Source organism: Phialemonium atrogriseum, assembly GCF_030411735.1.
Source record: "Phialemonium atrogriseum strain 8032-3 unplaced genomic scaffold QBC33scaffold_12, whole genome shotgun sequence".
NCBI classification, from domain to species: Eukaryota; Fungi; Ascomycota; class Sordariomycetes; order Cephalothecales; family Cephalothecaceae; genus Phialemonium; species Phialemonium atrogriseum.
The window spans coordinates 512754-529438 of record NW_026848149.1 but is presented as its reverse complement, the minus strand read 5'-3'; the positions used below and the strand labels follow the sequence as shown (position 1 = coordinate 529438).

The 16685-nt window shown below is 57.0% G+C and overlaps 7 protein-coding genes across 7 annotated transcripts in view; 3 read left to right on the top strand and 4 right to left on the bottom strand.

The window, feature by feature from the left end:
- Positions 1-282: 282 nt before the first annotated feature.
- QBC33DRAFT_423912 (uncharacterized protein) lies at positions 283-1396 on the bottom strand (the record flags this gene model as incomplete). The annotated part of the gene is made up of 4 exons (XM_060424135.1): positions 283-481; positions 588-705; positions 779-1145; positions 1217-1396. Coding segments are annotated over 4 exons (864 nt in total), but the record flags the coding sequence as incomplete, so codon positions are not given.
- Positions 1397-3469: 2073 nt separating this feature from the next.
- Positions 3470-5452, bottom strand: QBC33DRAFT_451510 (amidotransferase-like protein; the record flags this gene model as incomplete). The annotated part of the gene is made up of 1 exon (XM_060424611.1): positions 3470-5452. One exon carries the CDS (start codon positions 5450-5452, stop codon positions 3470-3472), a length of 1983 nt encoding a protein of 660 aa, XP_060283670.1.
- A 129-nt stretch (positions 5453-5581) lies between these two features.
- On the top strand, positions 5582-7893 carry QBC33DRAFT_68975 (uncharacterized protein). The gene is made up of 3 exons (XM_060432995.1): positions 5582-5947; positions 6032-7386; positions 7449-7893. Exons 1-3 carry the CDS (start codon positions 5813-5815, stop codon positions 7630-7632), a joined length of 1674 nt encoding a protein of 557 aa, XP_060283669.1. The 5' UTR covers positions 5582-5812; the 3' UTR covers positions 7633-7893.
- A 1374-nt stretch (positions 7894-9267) lies between these two features.
- On the top strand, positions 9268-9798 carry QBC33DRAFT_515005 (uncharacterized protein; the record flags this gene model as incomplete). Its single annotated transcript, XM_060426069.1, has 1 exon — positions 9268-9798. The coding sequence occupies one exon, from the start codon at positions 9268-9270 to the stop codon at positions 9796-9798; it is 531 nt and encodes a 176-aa protein (XP_060283668.1).
- Positions 9799-10976: 1178 nt separating this feature from the next.
- On the top strand, positions 10977-13595 carry QBC33DRAFT_515004 (uncharacterized protein; the record flags this gene model as incomplete). Its single annotated transcript, XM_060426068.1, has 4 exons — positions 10977-11252; positions 11403-12171; positions 12235-12705; positions 12769-13595. 4 exons carry the CDS (start codon positions 10977-10979, stop codon positions 13593-13595), a joined length of 2343 nt encoding a protein of 780 aa, XP_060283667.1.
- Positions 13558-14806, bottom strand: QBC33DRAFT_538373 (deoxyribose-phosphate aldolase). Its single transcript, XM_060427878.1, has one exon. It carries the CDS (start codon positions 14704-14706, stop codon positions 13897-13899), a length of 810 nt encoding a protein of 269 aa, XP_060283666.1. The 5' UTR covers positions 14707-14806; the 3' UTR covers positions 13558-13896.
- A 1474-nt stretch (positions 14807-16280) lies between these two features.
- The window catches only part of QBC33DRAFT_491760 (putative kinesin light chain), a gene marked incomplete at its 3' end in the record, with an annotated part of 3457 nt that continues 3052 nt past the window's right edge, over positions 16281-16685 (bottom strand). The window contains exon 6 of the mRNA XM_060425481.1: positions 16281-16613. Coding sequence (XP_060283665.1) covers positions 16281-16613 — 333 coding nt within the window. The remainder of the gene's footprint in view (positions 16614-16685) is intronic.

Here is a 16685-nt window from a genome sequence, read left to right as displayed (position 1 = left end):
AAACACAAAGCCTCGGAACAATATCGAACTAGAACGCTCGCAAAAAGGTTACACGGTTAAGGCTAGGAGGAATAGCCACCAAGAGAAGGGGAAGGGCTACACCGCCGCCCGCTTCTCATACCCATCCTCCAGCTCCCCCTCCTTGCCACCCCAGCTCCCGCCGCGGCCCTCGTGCGCGCCGCGTACGTCAAACGTAGAGCTCATGCACGACCCGCGCGGCGTCCTCGCCACGGACCTCGCGGCGTACGAGGCCGGGTCGGCGACGGCGCTGGGCTCGTAGCGGTAGAGGAAGCTGGTCGGGGCCGGGGCGAAACCGGGGTTGCGGAGGAGGAGGGTGCGCAGGACGGGGATGGAGGCGGCGATGATGGTTATGGCGCTCTCGGCGGCGGCGAGGATGACGATCTGGGTGTTGGAGTCGGTGAAGTCTGTGGAGGCGATGCCGGGGAGGCTGGTGATTTTGACCATGGAGGTTACGCCGGCGCTGGAGGGTGGGGGGGTTAGTTATGTGAGCTTGGGATGAGATGGGATGGGATGGGATGGGATGGGGGCGGGATAAAAGAGGGGGGGGGGGGGGGGGGTTGCCGTACAATACACCCATGCTCATGGCGAACAGGACGCCAAACTTCTCCTTTTTGTTTATGGTGAGGCTCCAGATGATCCTCCAGGGGATGATGGCTAGGACCATGTCCATTGCGCCGGAGTAGGCTGCGGGAGCTCTGAGTTAGCCAACTCCCATGCCAGCTATTCGGGGGCAATCGCGAACCGCACTTGGACTTACCGGCTGTGAAGATGTTGTACCTGATGACAGGGGTTTTGAACCAACACGTCCCCGGGATCAGCGGCTTCCACACCTTCTCAAAGGGCGTGCATTGGCCCCAGGTGAAGGCTATGCTGAGGCCTAGGGCGACGTTGACCGAGACTATGATGAACCACACGAAGCGCTTGATCCAGCCGTCGGAGATGCGCAGCACGGTTATCGCGAACGACGTCTTGCTCCACGCCGCCGCCAGGATGGCCGCCGTGCCCGCCAGGTTGGAGAACAGGAGGAAGTCCTCCAGGTTGTCCGAATTGAAGTCCCATATCGGGCGGCCCAGGCCGAGCGGGATCGTGACTGACACGAAGGCGCATTGTGCCACCAGAGCCAGCTATATTTTGATCGGGCCTCGGTCAGCAAATGTCCGGTTTCTTATCGTTCTTTCTTTCTTAATTTCCTTACCCATGAAGCTATGAGAACGTGGTCGTCCCACCAGAGGCCGCGTTTTCGCAGGGCCTTGCAGTATATCCGCAGGGCAAGGAACAGGGACGACAGGGCCGCCAGGAACCAGATGGTGACGTTGATCTGTGGCCCATAGTTGTTGTGGGACAGCTGGGCAGACGAATCGGATGAGGCAGCAGCATCATCTGAGGTTGAGTTGCGGAGAAGAGTCGTTGCGTCCATGTGATTGCAGCCGGCTGGTTGATCTCAAAGCTGCGGAACACTCTCACAGCTAAATTGGCTTGGGCGACGGCGACACAACACAATTCTCGGAGCCGATCTCATTTGGGCGCATGCCGATAGAACCCAGGTTTATTATACTTTTTTGGCTTTTCCCTCGTCTTCTCCTTTTCTCCTTTCTCTTTTTTTTTGGTTTCCTGTTTCTTTTTCTTCTTTCTCACAGAAAATGACAGAAAAGGGCTCTGCAGGGTGTGAGAGAGCGAGCGAGAAAGGACTAGGCCCCTCGGCCGAATTATCAGATGAGCCATCGAATCTGTTTCCCGCCGGGTGAAGGACCTAGTCAACATGGGGGGGATGAGACGGCTGGAGTCGATCCGGCGACAGGAACCAGACGATCGTGTTGTACGCTTGGCAGATGCATCGAGGCAGTGGGCCAATGTTGGAAGGACCTGCGATGGCCTCGAAATTTCCGAATCGGGTAACATGAAGCACCCCATGCGAAGTGTGTACCTAGTCAAGAAACACAAGAAGTGACAAGAGATCTTAGCGCCTCGGGGAGGGCTCCGGGAGGATTACTGGGGATTACTGGGGGGTCCCGGGCAGAGCCGCACAGTTGGGGAGCCCGGCGCATGAAGTTTCCGTGTCTGAGCATTGCTTCTCCAAGTGCACCAGTGCCTGGACTTTCCCCACCCCTCGACGATCAATCACACTACCAGACTTCCAGCTCGTGTATAAGCCCCCCGTATCGCCCCTCCGCTCCTCGCATTGCCAGTGTTTTGCGTCTTGTTTTTACCGACAGCTCGCGAGTGCTGAGAAAACCTGGGCACCCTTAATCTATGTATTCCCAAGACGAAATAGCATTGAATAAATCTGCCAATCGACACAGGGGATCGTGAATCCCCCTCGACCCGGATAACGTTATTCTCTCATCTCCCCCGCTCAGATCTCAGTCTGTTTTTGTGCTGTCGACTTCAAGCAATATGTACGCTCGACAGTCCCTAAACTATTTGGGAGATTTGACGTGTTTGGAGTCTGCCAGAAAGCCAGGGAGTTGAACTAATAGCTTGACACGGCTGGCCTGCCTAGGCATCCGCCAAACCTCGCCTCACCCGGGTGGGTAGGCAAGTTGCTCTCTGCTGTGCCTTTGCCACATCCCGCCAATTCCCGCGATGTGATTCCAGGTACGGGTAGTAATTCCAGGTATCCTCATCTGCCGTGGATAGAAACACCTTCCTCCCTTGTTTTATTACGGCAATCACTCACTGTACGGATACGTGAATCGCGAGGGAACCGAGCGTACCCCAGGATATTAATATCCCGTACACCGGGTGCAAACTGGGCGGTAAAAACATGATGATTCGCTACCCTCCCTCTCCGGCATGTCCTCCTCTTCCTTCCGCTGCACGACCCAGCCGGCCGGTTGGTGAGCTGAACTTCGCCTGAGGGCGCATTGGAGACAATGCCGAGGCATATAGTTTGTGATGGGGTGACCTAATGCCGTTCCAATGCCAGAGCACTAGTCACTGGGTGAAATGGCGCGTCAGTCTTGATGAACAACGAGCCTTTTTCCGTGGAACTGTTGTCCGTCGTACGTACTGGAACCACCATGTCCACAGTGGAGGCGTCCGAACTGAAGTTGCGAGTACGATAAATGTGGATTAAAACAAAACACAAACACCCACTGGACTGCATTTTGGCGCCGACCTTTCCCCCGGTTGATGTGCTCGAGGATGTAAAGTCCCAATCTTGGCGACCTCATTTTCCCGAGCCAAGTCCCAAACATGAATCTGTCAAACAGCCCCTTCTTGGGCGTGTATGCTGTCGGATTTCTTTTCTCTTTTGCTCATGGGATGGGGTCCCACGAGAGATGCCAAGACGCCGGCTGCTTCCATCTTTTCCTTGACGATGTAATCATGCCCGGGGCTCAAGCCTATCCTTAAGGTAGTGCACAAACGAGACCGCTTTGGATGCTAACACCCTCTTTCCGCATTGATATATCTCATGCATGGAGTAATCCCGACCAAGAGACGAACCTCAAGAGCCACCGTCAAGCCCCGGTAGATACCTCTCCTCAATTCTCGCCCTCATGACCTGCTCCGCAGACCTAGGATCCATCCTCCCCTCGGGCCCCAGACGCATCATCTTCCCGACCAGGAACATGAGCTTCCCTTGCGGATACGCCCTCAGCCCGCCGTCCCGGAACTTTCGGAACTCCCGCAGCACCTTCTCCTCGCCCCGCACCGCGGCGTCGGCGATCTCGGCGTACTCGCCGCCCGACAGCTCCGTGAACCAGAGGCCGCCCCTCTCGATGACGCTCCCGACGTCGTTGCCCGGGGCGCCGGCGCCGGCCTCGCCGCGGAAGACGGCCCAGACCAGCTCCTTCGCGACGTTGGCCGTGATGCGCCGCCGGTGGAGGTGGAACAGGATGTCCGCGAGGTCACCGGCTGCGACGCGGCACTCGCCGGTGGGCGTGATCTGCAGGGCATCTTCGGGAGCCGCGCTTGGGTCGCCGTCGACGGTGTTGCTTGATGCGGTAAGCTTGCCCAGCTCGTGGAGACACCAATTGGCAGCTAGGAGCGCGTGTGGCTTCGGGCCCTCCGATGAGACCTCTGGCTCGCCACTGGTGGCTGATTCAGTTTGCAGACGGTCTTCCAGTGCGTCCAACACGTTGTAGAAGTATTGGACGCGACCGCCATTATCCAAAAGCATGAGAGAGACGGCGTCCTTGGAGCTCAGCCTATATGTCTGCACAAGGGTATCCGCCTCAGCGTCGGGCAGGACTCCCATTGTGCTCCGCAGGTGCTCGACCAGGTCTTCTCCGATAACAACGGGGCCAAGGTCCGGGTCGGGCATGTAACGGTAGTCGACCTCTCCCTCCTTCCCGCGCAGACGCCGGGTCTCGGTGCTGCCCAGGGACCACCCGCGGGTCTCGCCCTCGACGACGCCGCCCGCCTCGAGCAGCGCGATCTGCCGGTCCCGCTCGGCGATGACGGCGTCTTCGACGGCCTTGAAGCTGCTCAGGTTCTTGATCTCGGTGCGCGTCCCGAGTGCGGTGGCGGTCGGGTCGCCGTCCGTCCTGCGGACAGACACGTTGACGTCGGCGCGCAGACCCCCGGCTTCCATCCCCGAAACGCAGGCGTCGACGGAGTTGAGGAGCAGCTGCACCTTCCTCACCAGCGCTGCCGCCGTGGCCGGGTGGTGGATCTCGGGGAGGGTGATGATCTCGATCAGGGGGACTCCAACGCGGTTGAAATCCAGCCAATGCGTCTCGCCCGGTTGGGCAATCGTCTTGGCGGTGTCCTGTTCCATCTGTATCTGCTTGATGCCAACCTCGACACTCTCCCCGTCGTCCGGGGCGATTCCATCCCTGGGGTATAGCACCATCTTCCCGTTCTTCGCAAAGGGCTCGTAGTACTGGGTGATCTGGTAACCTGAGGGCTGGTCCCAGTGGAAGTAGTGCTTGCGATCGAACCTGCTGATCTTCTGGATGTCGCAGTCCAAGGCTAGGGCAGCTCGCAACGCCGGAATGAGGGTCTCTTTCTGGAAGACGGGCTGGGAGCCTGGCATGGCAAGGTCGAATAGGGCGACATGGCTGTTGGGGGTGTCGTTGAGGGCCGAGGCCGTGGCTGGGGAGAAGAGCTTCCTTGCCGTGTTCAGCTGCGCGTGGATTTCGATGCCCACGGTCAATTCCCACCCAGGGACAGTCTGACTGTCAGCCTTGGCCTTCTTCTTTCTTCCTGCTGCCTTGAGTGCCTTTGCCTGTTCTTTGAGTTGTTTCCGAAGAGGCGCAGGGGGCGCTTCATGTAGTGGAATTGCTGTACTGGGACTCGGGTGTGTTTGCTTATATTGGCTCGAGGTGTGTAATCTCTGTCGTTTGGGAGTCCACGACTTGATCAAAGATAGAGGCAGAGACAGAGACAGAGGGTATCTGTATCGACAGGTGTGGAGGCAACCTTGCCCACATATTTGCCCCTGGAGGAGATATCTGCGCAGCTCTGTGGTGGGTATTCGTGCCATATTTTGTTGCGTTCCGTCGCAAATATCACAGGGTCCATGGTTTTTGGAGACGAAGCTTGCAGAGCTCCAATTTCTGGACCCTGGTTGGTGCACGGACCATGAGTTTTGGGTTGGGTTCCAGGTGGGGGACCTTTATGGAACTCCCTTGTTCCATGCTGTACCTGTTCCTTATTATTGCACCTCTTTGAATTCGTCATCCCCAAAGCAGCATTCAAACTTAAGCATTCGTGCAAGCAATGGCCATATACCTGAACGACACGTCTCCTTTCTTCCTGTAGGACATTGCCGATACTCTCATCATCATTTTCACATTGTCACAGCTCCTTCCAACCCTTCAGCTGAGGGGCGGCGCGGGGCAAGATGGACCCCTCCGGCGAGCTTCCCAACCGGCCGTTGAGCGTCAAGGATATTTCAGATAGAGCTGGAGACTTTGCATGGAACCCAAACATCGCCTTCAAATACTGGGTGCGAGCAGCTGATACCATCTATCGCGAGGTACAGTCTCTTCCCCCTCCCCCACTCTCTTTCTACCCCGGTTTTGCGCTTGCCGCTGACCATCGCATCTCTCTTTCTATACAGGGCCTCAACTACATGCGCGAGGGCAACTTCACTAATGCCTACCTCTTCTACCTTCGATACTCGGCATTGGTTCTTGACTATGTGGGAAAGCATCCCGATGCTCAGGATCCCGCCTCTAAGGCCGCTCTGAAGCCTCTCCTCAAGCGCATGCCTCTCATCTTCGACCAACTCGAACAGCTCAGACCCCACATCGACAAAACATACCAGGAATGGCTGAGGGCCAGTGTTGCCCAAAGGGATGCCGAAAGGGATGCCCAACAGCCACAGAAAGCACTCACACAATACCAGAAGCACGCCGCAAGGGACCCCGCTCTGTCATGGAACCCGGCAGCCCCTTCGAGGGTGCTCGATGCTTGGGAGAACCAGGACTTGGCAGTCGACCTGGCTAAGAAAGAAATCAGCCGGCGAGATGCTGCTAGGAGAGCGACCCGCCAGGCAGGAATATCGTATGAAGAAGAGCAAAGTCGGCGAGGTGCCGGCGTCTGGGATGACTGGCAAGGATGGGGTGGCAACGACTATATGACACCCTCCCGCCTGGCAGAGGAGCAAGAAGTACGGAAGAGTATGGAATCAACTCGCCAACTATTAAGCCAAAGAGACCTCCAAGCCAGGGAAGGGAGCGAAGCAAGCCGGCAGAGTTTACAGCCGAGTTCGCGTGCATATCATTATCCTTCGATCCACAAACCCGCCCCTCTCCAATACGCGTCGCATCCAACCCAGTCACGACAAGAACGCGAAACCCCACAACCACCGCGGCCACCAAAAGAGGACCTGCAACAATCATCATCTCGCCGGTATGACTCGGCCCCGCCAGCTCTTCCGGAGAAGGGGCCTCTGTTTGCACGATATGAGGCGCTGCATGGGGCACCGACACCGACCCCGCCAGTGCTCCCCGAGGGCGTACCGAAACTGCCGGCCAAGACCATAGACAGCAAGGCAAAGAAAGAGCGCTACACCTTCCGTCCAGCTGCCTACCTGGAGAGCGGCAAGCCTATCCGGCCCGTCTTTTTGCCAGACAAACTTCGCGAGACTTTCCTTGATATTGCCTCAGAGAACACACGCAAGGGGCTGGAGATGTGCGGTATGCTCTGTGGCACCCCGGTTAACAACGCACTGTTCATCTCTTGCCTCTTGATTCCTGAGCAGAAATGCACATCGGACACGTGCGAGACAGAGAACGAGTCGTCGATGCTGGATTACTGCATCAACCAAGACCTCCTCCTGATCGGCTGGATCCATACCCACCCAACCCAGACATGCTTCATGAGCTCACGCGATCTGCACACCCAGGCGGGATATCAGGTCATGATGCCCGAGAGCATCGCCATCGTCTGCTCCCCCAGGCACTCCCCTTCGTAAGATTCCATTCCCCCCTCTCCATCCCCCCTTGCAGCCCAAAGCGCTGACACATCCCTAGATGGGGCATCTTCCGCCTGACCGATCCGCCGGGTCTCCCCCACATCCTCCACTGCAGCCACACCGACACCTTCCACCAGCACTCGATCGACAACATCTACACCGACGCCGGCCACCCGCCCGGCCACGTCTACGAGTCCTCCCGCATGGACTTTTATGTGCACGACCTGCGGCCGAAGCGATAGCGTGGCTTCCCCACGACGGCCCTGGCTCGGCTCTCGACCGGCCTATCCGCGGCCGCCGGTCGGACGTTTGGCGGGAGGCGGAGGCGTCTGTGGACAGGGCTCGCAGGCAGAGGCGCCGACTTGATCCGCCTGACCCGCCGTCGTCGCGTGCCGTGGTCGACGACGGCTGCCATGATCGAGTTCTGGCTCTCCGGCGCGGGGCCGGTGCGTGGTGGAAAGGGGACTCGGAGGGATGGCTGAGGCTGTGCTATGCAATGGAACTTGGTAACTTCAGCTTTGGCGCAATGGTAATTTCTAAGGGATCGACGCGGCGCTCCAACCGGCTGGGTTGTTTAGGATGGTGGGAAAGGACTGAATCGTTCACATGGCGGGTGGCGTCTGGATTTCCGGTCCAGCCTCTAGTTACAAAAAACACGGCGGTTTCAGTTTTGTTGTTGCTTTTCTTTCTTTTTCTTACTTTTCCTCTTTTGGCGTGCCCAGGGGCTGCCCAACATGTTTACCTAGATAGATCTGGTCTGCAGTCACAAGACTGACTGATGAATACGGCGCCACGACTTGGTCAATGATGCATTATTCCAACACCCAACCCCCTTCCCCCTGCCCTCTCGCTCATCAATTACTAAAATCCCACATGACTCACATGGCATAGATAAGCGGGATAATGAAAATGAATAATCACGCAGTGTGTTTTGTGCTGCCGAGGTCCCTCCTAATGATGACGCCGTCAGCATCCCGGCTCCAACGGCACGGGCCGCAGCCCTGCAACCGATAGTTTCCACCGCCGGTCGAATTCGAGGGCCGAGATTAAACGTTCGGGTCTTGCGAGGTTTATCTCCGGCCCCCAGAACGGGTTTCGGATGGCCTACTGGAGGGGCTGCCTTGTCGCCTGCCGAGGTACGCTGCTGAAGGCTCGAAATTCGCACTTGGAGACTGCCCGACCAGGAGGGATGGAAGGCCGAGCACCGAACGTTAACAAACCTAACCCATGGGGCGCGTCTTTGGCGCATTCCATCCCACCTTTCGTACAACGTGTGACCTGTGACTAATAATTTTGCTTAGAAATAAGGGGAGGAGGGGCCCGGCATTCGGGCCCATTGATCGCGGAACGGGGCTTGGCGCGGCTGCCTGGGACTACCTAACGCACGGCTAAAGCAGGGACGGTTGCCTACATGATGCCTGTCGAATGGGGAAAGTCCCCCGTTGGGTGACTGCGGCGGTTTAGGGATCCTGGTAGGATTCCATTCAGCTCGGCCTTAAACACCAATTTCTCGCGTCCGAGGAGCGAAGGCACAGCATCAATGTGTCTCTAGAGTGCAGATCGCAGAGACAATATGCGACGATGCAATCTAGCCGCGCAGCGGACTGATTCCTCTGACCGGCGATAGGGTGTGAGTGTCGCGGGACGTAAGATCTCGCTGCGGGGTCAAACTTGCGCTGTGTTGAGGAGAAATTATTTAAGAGGGGCATATGTCCGCAGAATCAGACGTCAGCTTGACTCAATCACCCCGGTTCAACTCAGTCTTTGAACACCTTCGCCTTTTCTCACAGTCAACAAGTTCAAAGTCCTCACCTAGTGACTTGTGCCTCTTCCTCCTCAACTACCAAGTCTACAACGTCTCTTGCACACCTCCCGCCATGCCAGCCACCACTCTGCACGAGTCAAGCTTCGGGGTTCTGGAGAAGATCACCAGCGTCCTCATCGTCATCCTCAAGAAGGCCGCCGAGTCACCGGAGGCAGCGTCCTTGCCGGCGGCCCGGCTCTACGCCGACATGCACCCCCTGACGTACCAGGTTCAGATCATCTCCCGCATGGTCAAGATGCTGTTCGAGAAGCTCGCCGACGCCGCCGAGCCAGAGCTCGCTGAGCTCACTGACCCGACCATCGCCGACTTGATCGCCCGCGCTGAGAAGCTGCTCGCCCTCGTCAAGACCATCTCCCCCGACGCGGTCAACGGCAAGGAGGACGAGCCCGTCGTCATGGCCACCCCGAACTCGGGGACCTGGAACATGACCCGCAAGACCCTCGCCTCCAACTTCATCGTGCCAAACTCCTTCTTCCACCTCCAGACCGTCTATTCCATCCTGCGCATGAACGGCGTGCCGCTCGGCAAGGCGGATTTCCTACTCTCGTTTGCAGGGCCGCCGGCTGTGTTCCCTCAGAAATGAGCGAAGAGTGAGGTAGATGTGATTTCAGCGATTGGGGAGAAAGGAGGGGGGGAAGCGTGCTGGGTTCATGTCCTTTATTCCTGGGGTTGGAGTCTGCGAGATGGTGATGAGGCTGGAGCTGCGAAGGTCGACACTTGTGTGCTTAAATAGGTCCCTAGCTGCTGTAGCTCCCCCACACACAAAAAAGAGCATTTGAGACCTACCCCCTAAGCTCCCACAATCCGAGAACTGCACTGGCCCCGGCGTGTCACCCTCCGCGGCGGCCAGCCTCTCCAGTGCCCCAAGACCGCCCGGGGAGGCGTAGGCGCCCCCGGTGAACATCGGTCAGCCGGCCGATGTTCTCCGACTTGGCGGTCTATCTACATGTGCCCGGTACAGGAACGCTCGTGAGATCCCATGGACCGCCAGCCAGGCCCGTTAAAGTCGTCACGAAGTGGCCCTTGGAAGTGCGGCGAAGATCCCCGACCGGACTTGCACCGGCTCCGGGAATAGTTCCCAGATTCGTCCCCATTCGTCGCCCGACTAAGGGAGGTAGGCACTTTGCATCTGTTCTGTCATCGGTAACGCCGACAGCAGCACATCGGGAAATGCTACGTACCTGCCTACCTAAGGTACACCATTCGGAAGCTGGGATGGCAGGACCTATTCAACGACGGGATGCACCTGCCGCAATTGTCAAGCATGGTTACCCGACCTTAGCTTTACCTAGGTACCAGGCAGGTACCTTATGTACTTGTACCACGGTACCTACATATCTGAGCTTCCATTCCCAGTTCTCATCCCCGAGTGGTCGAGGTACACGCAATCCCTGTTTTGGTCATTCCTGTTCATCAACATCAGCACTATTAACACTTACATGGAACGTCATGCAACAAGACGCTGCCTCTCCATGCAGTGTCAGCGGTTCCGAAATCCCAGACAGCAACCAAGACTGCATCGATAAGGCCATCGATAAGGCCCCATCACGCACTGCCAGTCATTCCGACTTACGGACCTGGCTAAGTTTTCGAAGCTCCATCGACTTCGGTACGTGGGATCCTGGCAAGGTAGACGGCGGCAAGCTAGAGCGGCGCGCCACAGACAGCGACACTACTCGAACCGCGGACATACTTGATCCCCCTGCCAACGTTCCTCGAATCCCGGTCACACCTGTTCCCCCGGCCAATATTCCTCGAATAATGGCCTCGCCTGGTGTTGCCCCCAACGTTCCCAAAATGATGTCCGTGTCTGATCTCCTGAACCCGGTGGACTCTCCAGAAATGCGAGTGCCGGCCTCGGCTGATCACCCCGTCGACGCGCCTCAGATGCCGGCCTCGGCTGGTCTCCTGGTCGACGAGGCCCAAATTCCGTCTTCGGCTGAACCCTCTGTCGACGGGATTCAGACACTGGCCTCGGTTCCTCAAATACCGTCTTCGGCTGAACCCTCTGTCGACGGGATTCAGACGCTGGCCTCAGTTCCTCAAATACCGTCGTCGACTGACCCCCCCGTCGATGCCCCTCAAATGTCTGCCTCGGCGGATCCCCTGGATCCCGCCTCAAACATGTGCCAATTGCGCGATAGTTTGAAGGGGAAGAAAAGTCTCGGTGTCAACCCCCCGATGTAGGCATTCCGGGGCCTCTTGGAGATCTACCGAATCCAGATACACCCAATTCTCCCTATCCTCGGCTCCAAGGCGTTGCAGAGGCTCGATGAAGTCGGTGACCGCAATGTGGCTGACAAGGCCCTGGGGCTCGCTGTTTGCCTTGCCGCGTCGACCTCCATCGGGGCGGCCCAGTTCCTCCACCTAGACGGATCCGAGACGCCAATGTCGCTCACCCAGTACTCCACCAGGATCGTGACTTATCTAGACTTACTGCTGAGGAGGGCGGACTTTAGTGACCGCATGCTTGATCGCATTCGTGTCTTGGCCCTTGTTTCCTTATACTGGGAGCCCCCGACCCGGAATGGACGTCCCGATCCAGCTGAACTGTTTTCCGTGGCAGTGTCAAATGCTCATTCCATAGGTCTCTACATTAACAACGTCGACAATAGTCTCTACTCGCCGGGCCTAGAAGGTGTGGACACAAATAGTCGGCGCATGGAGGTCAGTCGTCTGTGGATATGCATGTTTGCAGTGGACCGGTTGATAGCCTGTCGAACGGGGCGGCTGCCCACGACTTGCGTTCCCCGATTCAACGACAGTTTGCTCCAAGAGCAGCCCCCTTGCTTCCGCCTGTTTTGGGAGCTCATCATCTCCTTCGAGGCTGCTCTCGATCTACACCGGCTCACGCCGGCGCAACCCGTCCATGAAGTCCAAAACTACCAAGTTATCACGCCTTTCCAAATGATGGTCGCCAGGCAAGCCGCTGGGGCTGTCCCTAGAAATTTATTAGGTGTGTCTGACACGCCTCCTTACAGCAATGCACCCGATTCCCGAAGCTGACGTGCAATATCAGCGACCATGGAGGTACTACACGTCGCTGTCTCGCTACTTTCACTCCGCTGGACGTGGCTCGACCCGGCCCCGTCAAAGGATAGACACCCCAAGCCCGACCATTTTTACTTCCATCTCCCGGACGAGGTCATCCACGAACGAAGATGTACCTCGATTGACCGACTGATCCGGATCGTCCAGGAATTTCCGTCCCATCTTAGCCCTATGCCCTTCATCCCGTACGCAACTTCGCTCGCACTCAGCGCTGCGTATCAGACATGGAGGTTCAGCAAGATGCCACAACACCGCGGTCGCGCCTGCCTCAGTTTCAGTTTCATTGCAGGAAAGTTAGCAATATGGGCTCCGGTTTCCACAGATGCCGCAATTAGCTGGGATGTTACCCGACAGCTGGGCCTTGTCTTACAAAATGCTGTCGCCAATGTGAAGCGACAAAGGGAGCGAGGAGCCTCGACTCGCGCATTGTTAGCCAAAGGTGGGCTGGGATGGCCACCACACCATATACCACCTACTTTCGGTGTGGAGTACCGATGCCCAGATCAAAAGACCAAGTACCACGTCATATTCACCTTTGGGGACTCGTATGATGCCGAAAAGGCCAAAGAAGACCTGCTTTCGAAGGGGCACTTGAGCAAAATACCACGCCCGTGTGTGAAGAGATTCGCGGGGAATCTCCCGGCTGCCGGGAGCGAACAGAACCAGAATGCGGAGGTCATGGCCTACCGTATCCTGATTTATCCCGAAGACATCGAAGACGAAGCCCGGCGATTCCGGCAGGCCATGGATGCGGCATCGGGCCGTCAGCCCGACAAACCCACGCCCAACGACCCGGCCGACCCCTCATATCCCGACACGACCCAGGTTGAGAACATTAGGGAACTTGATGTGTTCCAGTTCATTAACGAAGATGTCAACCTCGGTGGATTCGACGCCTTTTTCGAGAACAACCTCAACCCCTCGTCGCCTGGGATTCGGCTGGGACGGCTGAGCGTGCTCCAAAAGATCGACGGGGTTCACGTAATCCCCAATTTGCCAGCGGCGAGCAGCAAGGAGGCGACGAGTAGCAAGGAGACGACGGACACCAAGGGGCCGGTGCTCAATAGGGCGACAACAAACAACCCCAAAAAGGTCGCCTCGCAAAAGAAGAAGAACAAGAAAAAGGGGAACAGCCAGAAAAAGCCTGGCGTTAAGACTGAAGAGGAAGTACCCGACGGAACGGAAGTACCCGACGGAGCGGAAGTGCCCGACGGAGCGGAAGTGCCCGACGGAGCGGAAGTGCCTGACGGAGAGGAAGTGCCCAAGACTGGAGACCAGTTTGTAGCAGAGCAGTTGATTGATGAACTAGCAACGGTTTTCGGAATATAATGGGTTGCAGCACAGCAAGATGCTGTGGGAGAGCAAGTGTTGTGGGAATGGGACACCGCCACGCCGAGGGATGCTAGCACTATCAGTGTAAGCGTCGTCATAGTCTATGCTGTGGCGGGCGCGTCACCCGTAGTAGCTTCAGCGAGGAGTATCGCTATACGCATTCGTATCCTAGGTACTAGGTACGCTGAATAGAATACCAAAGCGTTGAAGTTGATGCTGCTATTTCATTCATGGTACGACATCACGCCACTCCCAGTACAGAGAAAAACTCGTGATAGTAATCGCCATTGCTATGCAATCAGTATGTTCCGCCCAGCGAATCTCCAATGGGTTTCACCGTAACCTCTGTCGGCTGCTCCGTAATCCCCCGCCTCCTGGCCTCCTCCATGATGGCAACCGTCGCCGAGGCGCCGACCCTCGTCACGCCGAGCGACGCGACGTATAGGAACTCGTCCAGCGTCCTCACGCCGCCGGCGGCCTTGATCCGCACGTCGGGCCCGCAGCTCGCCCTCATCAGCCGCAGGTGCGGGACCGTCGCCCCGCGGTACGAGTACGCACCGTCCGGCTGCTTGACGAACCCGTACCCCGTCGAGGTCTTGACGAACGCCACCCCGACCTCGCTGCAGATCCCGCACAGGCGCGCGATCTGCTCGTCGCCGAGGTAGTCGTTCTCGAAGATGACCTTCAAGATGCCGTTCCGCCCGCCGCCGTCATCTCCGCCGACGGGGGTCCCGACGACGGCGTCGTTGACGGCGCGGATCTCGTCTCGCACGTACCCCCAGTCGCCGCCCAGCACCTTGCCGACGTTGACGACGACGTCGACCTCGTGGGCGCCCGCGGCTACGGCGGCGGCCGCCTCGGCGACCTTGCTGGCCGTCGTGGAGCTGCCGTGCGGGAAGCCGGCCACGGCGCAGACGAGGACCCCCGAGCCGGACAGGGCGCGCACGGCGGCGGGGACGCTGTAGGGCTTGACGCAGGCCGCCGCCACGCCGTGGCTGCGCGCGACGGCGAGGCCGGCGTCGACCTCGGCGTCGGTCATGGTGGGGTGCAGGAGGGAGTGGTCGATTAGCTTGGCGAGGGAGCCGAGGGTTACGGTGAGGGTGGCCATGGTTGCGGCGGGTGTGACTTGTTGGGGGGGGGGGGTTCTGTGGCCGGATGGGGTGCTATGTCGGAGTGGAAGTATCAAAGTGGGAGTTGGAAGATGCCCCTCTCTGAATCGACAGGCTTGCTCAGGTACGGCCGGCGCAAAGCCGGCCAGCGGAAGTGGGTCCGGCTGCTTTTCTCCACTCTGTCGCCCCAATGCAGTGACGAGTACCTAGGCACGTGCTAGGTGCTAGACTCGCAGCGTCTCGTGCCGAGGGAAAGAGTATACTCAATCCCATATGCATATTCTCAAGTTACGAAGCGCTGACGAGAAGATCCTAAACTTAACAAGCCTAGGAGGCATCTATTCTCTACTGCCATCTGCCTTAGATAGAGATCTACACTAATTTATTCAATATCTAGATCTAATCATTGCAACTCTGCAATCCAGTGTAGGTAATAGCAACGTATAATCATGCGTGTTATTTCCAACAGCTCTAGGAATCCCTATACAATGCGGATTAGCTTGATAAAGAAAAGAGATGCTCTTCCATAAGATTTACTCTCAGAACTGTAGAATTAGCATTCGTCAAGGGTGTTCCACATGCCTTCCACCAATATTAGGTAAGTCTCGATGCCTCATACACTTGCTTTGCCGTCTCCTACGTCCCCTGCTATATTTCCCCGTCTTGTAAGGTTATCAGGTTGCCTTCAACCTTTACCCGGGTGCCTCGTACAAACGGTTCCCCTTTTCGAGCTTTCACTTGGTGCCGGAGGCACTTACTGTTGACGAACATTGACTTTACCTTATCGTTTCCCTCCCAATCTACAGAAGCTTGGCTGCTGTCGAGTTTGTTAGCCTTCTTTACGGTGCTATTCAATTATCGTCGACGTACCCATTGCTATACCAACTTTTACAACAGCCGGGGAGTCATATGCTGGAGCCTCCGGGTCGTAATGGTGACTCTAGCTCAACGAAGGTAGATCTCGAATGGCCAACTCCTGAGTCAACGGGTCCGTAGGAGGATCGTTCAACTCGTACCCACCAGCAAAGAGAGGTACGCCACCCACAGGGAATAATGCCATAGGTGAATTGGGGCCGATTTACGGCGAGCCGGTTGCCGCCAGCTTCAATGTAATTGTGCTGCAATTCTCGTCATGGCACTCCCCTCTTCCGTGACCACAAATTCTCTGTGGCGAATGTCTCTGCTTATTTATGCTGATGGCGAAAACCAAGTACGATGTTTCAGCGGCGTCCATATCCACACCTGCTAGATCTTGCTGCTTTACAATTACACGTCTCGGAAAGCAGGTCCAAATACACATTCCCCGCTTACTAAGTAACCAGGTGAAAGACACCGAAGACACCGAAGACACTAGAAGACACTAGAAGACGCTAGGTTAAGAAATGCCCCTATATAGTAGCTTATCCTCCCAGACCCTTCCAGTGGCACGCTATGAAAAGAAAAGAAAAGATGAGACGAGAGTAAGTAAAAGTGACAGACTAGTGCGCTGTGAGACTAATTGATTAGGAATCGAAGCTTTTCGCTATTCCTTGCTCTTAAACAGATTGCAAGATTACTCCCAATAGTAAAGGTATTAGGATGCTCCTTGCCTAGCACCTTCTCCGTGGCTGCCCATGCTTGTGAGGGTGTTGGGATGCTCCTTGCCTAGCACCTTCTCCGTCAACTCCAGGGCCTGCCGATGCATCTGCTCGGCCTCTTCATACTTCCCCTGGCCCCAAAGCGCGGTTGCAAGGCTGCCCATGCTTGTGAGGGTGTTGGGATGCTCCTTGCCTAGCACCTTCTCTTTCAACTCCAGGGCCTGCCGATGCATCTGCTCGGCCTCTTTATACTTCCCCTGGCCCCAAAGCGCGGTTGCAATGTTACTTATGCTTGTGAGGGTCTCGGGATGCTCCTTGCCTAGCACCTTCTCTTTCAACTCCAGGGCCTGCCGATGCATCTGCTCGGCCTCTTTATACTTCCCCTGGCCCCAAAGCGCGGT

What these genes read in the sequence shown, in the direction of transcription:
- QBC33DRAFT_68975 (XM_060432995.1), top strand. Translation starts at nt 5,813, where the DNA reads ATGGACCCCTCCGGCGAGCTTCCCAACCGGCCGTTGAGCGTCAAGGAT. An exon ending in CTGATACCATCTATCGCGAG is followed by an intron (nt 5,948 to 6,031) that starts GTACAGTCTCTT and finishes CTTTCTATACAG; the next exon opens with GGCCTCAACTACATGCGCGA. An exon ending in TCCCCCAGGCACTCCCCTTC is followed by an intron (nt 7,387 to 7,448) that starts GTAAGATTCCAT and finishes ACACATCCCTAG; the next exon opens with ATGGGGCATCTTCCGCCTGA.
- QBC33DRAFT_538373 (XM_060427878.1), bottom strand. Translation starts at nt 14,706, where the DNA reads ATGGCCACCCTCACCGTAACCCTCGGCTCCCTCGCCAAGCTAATCGAC.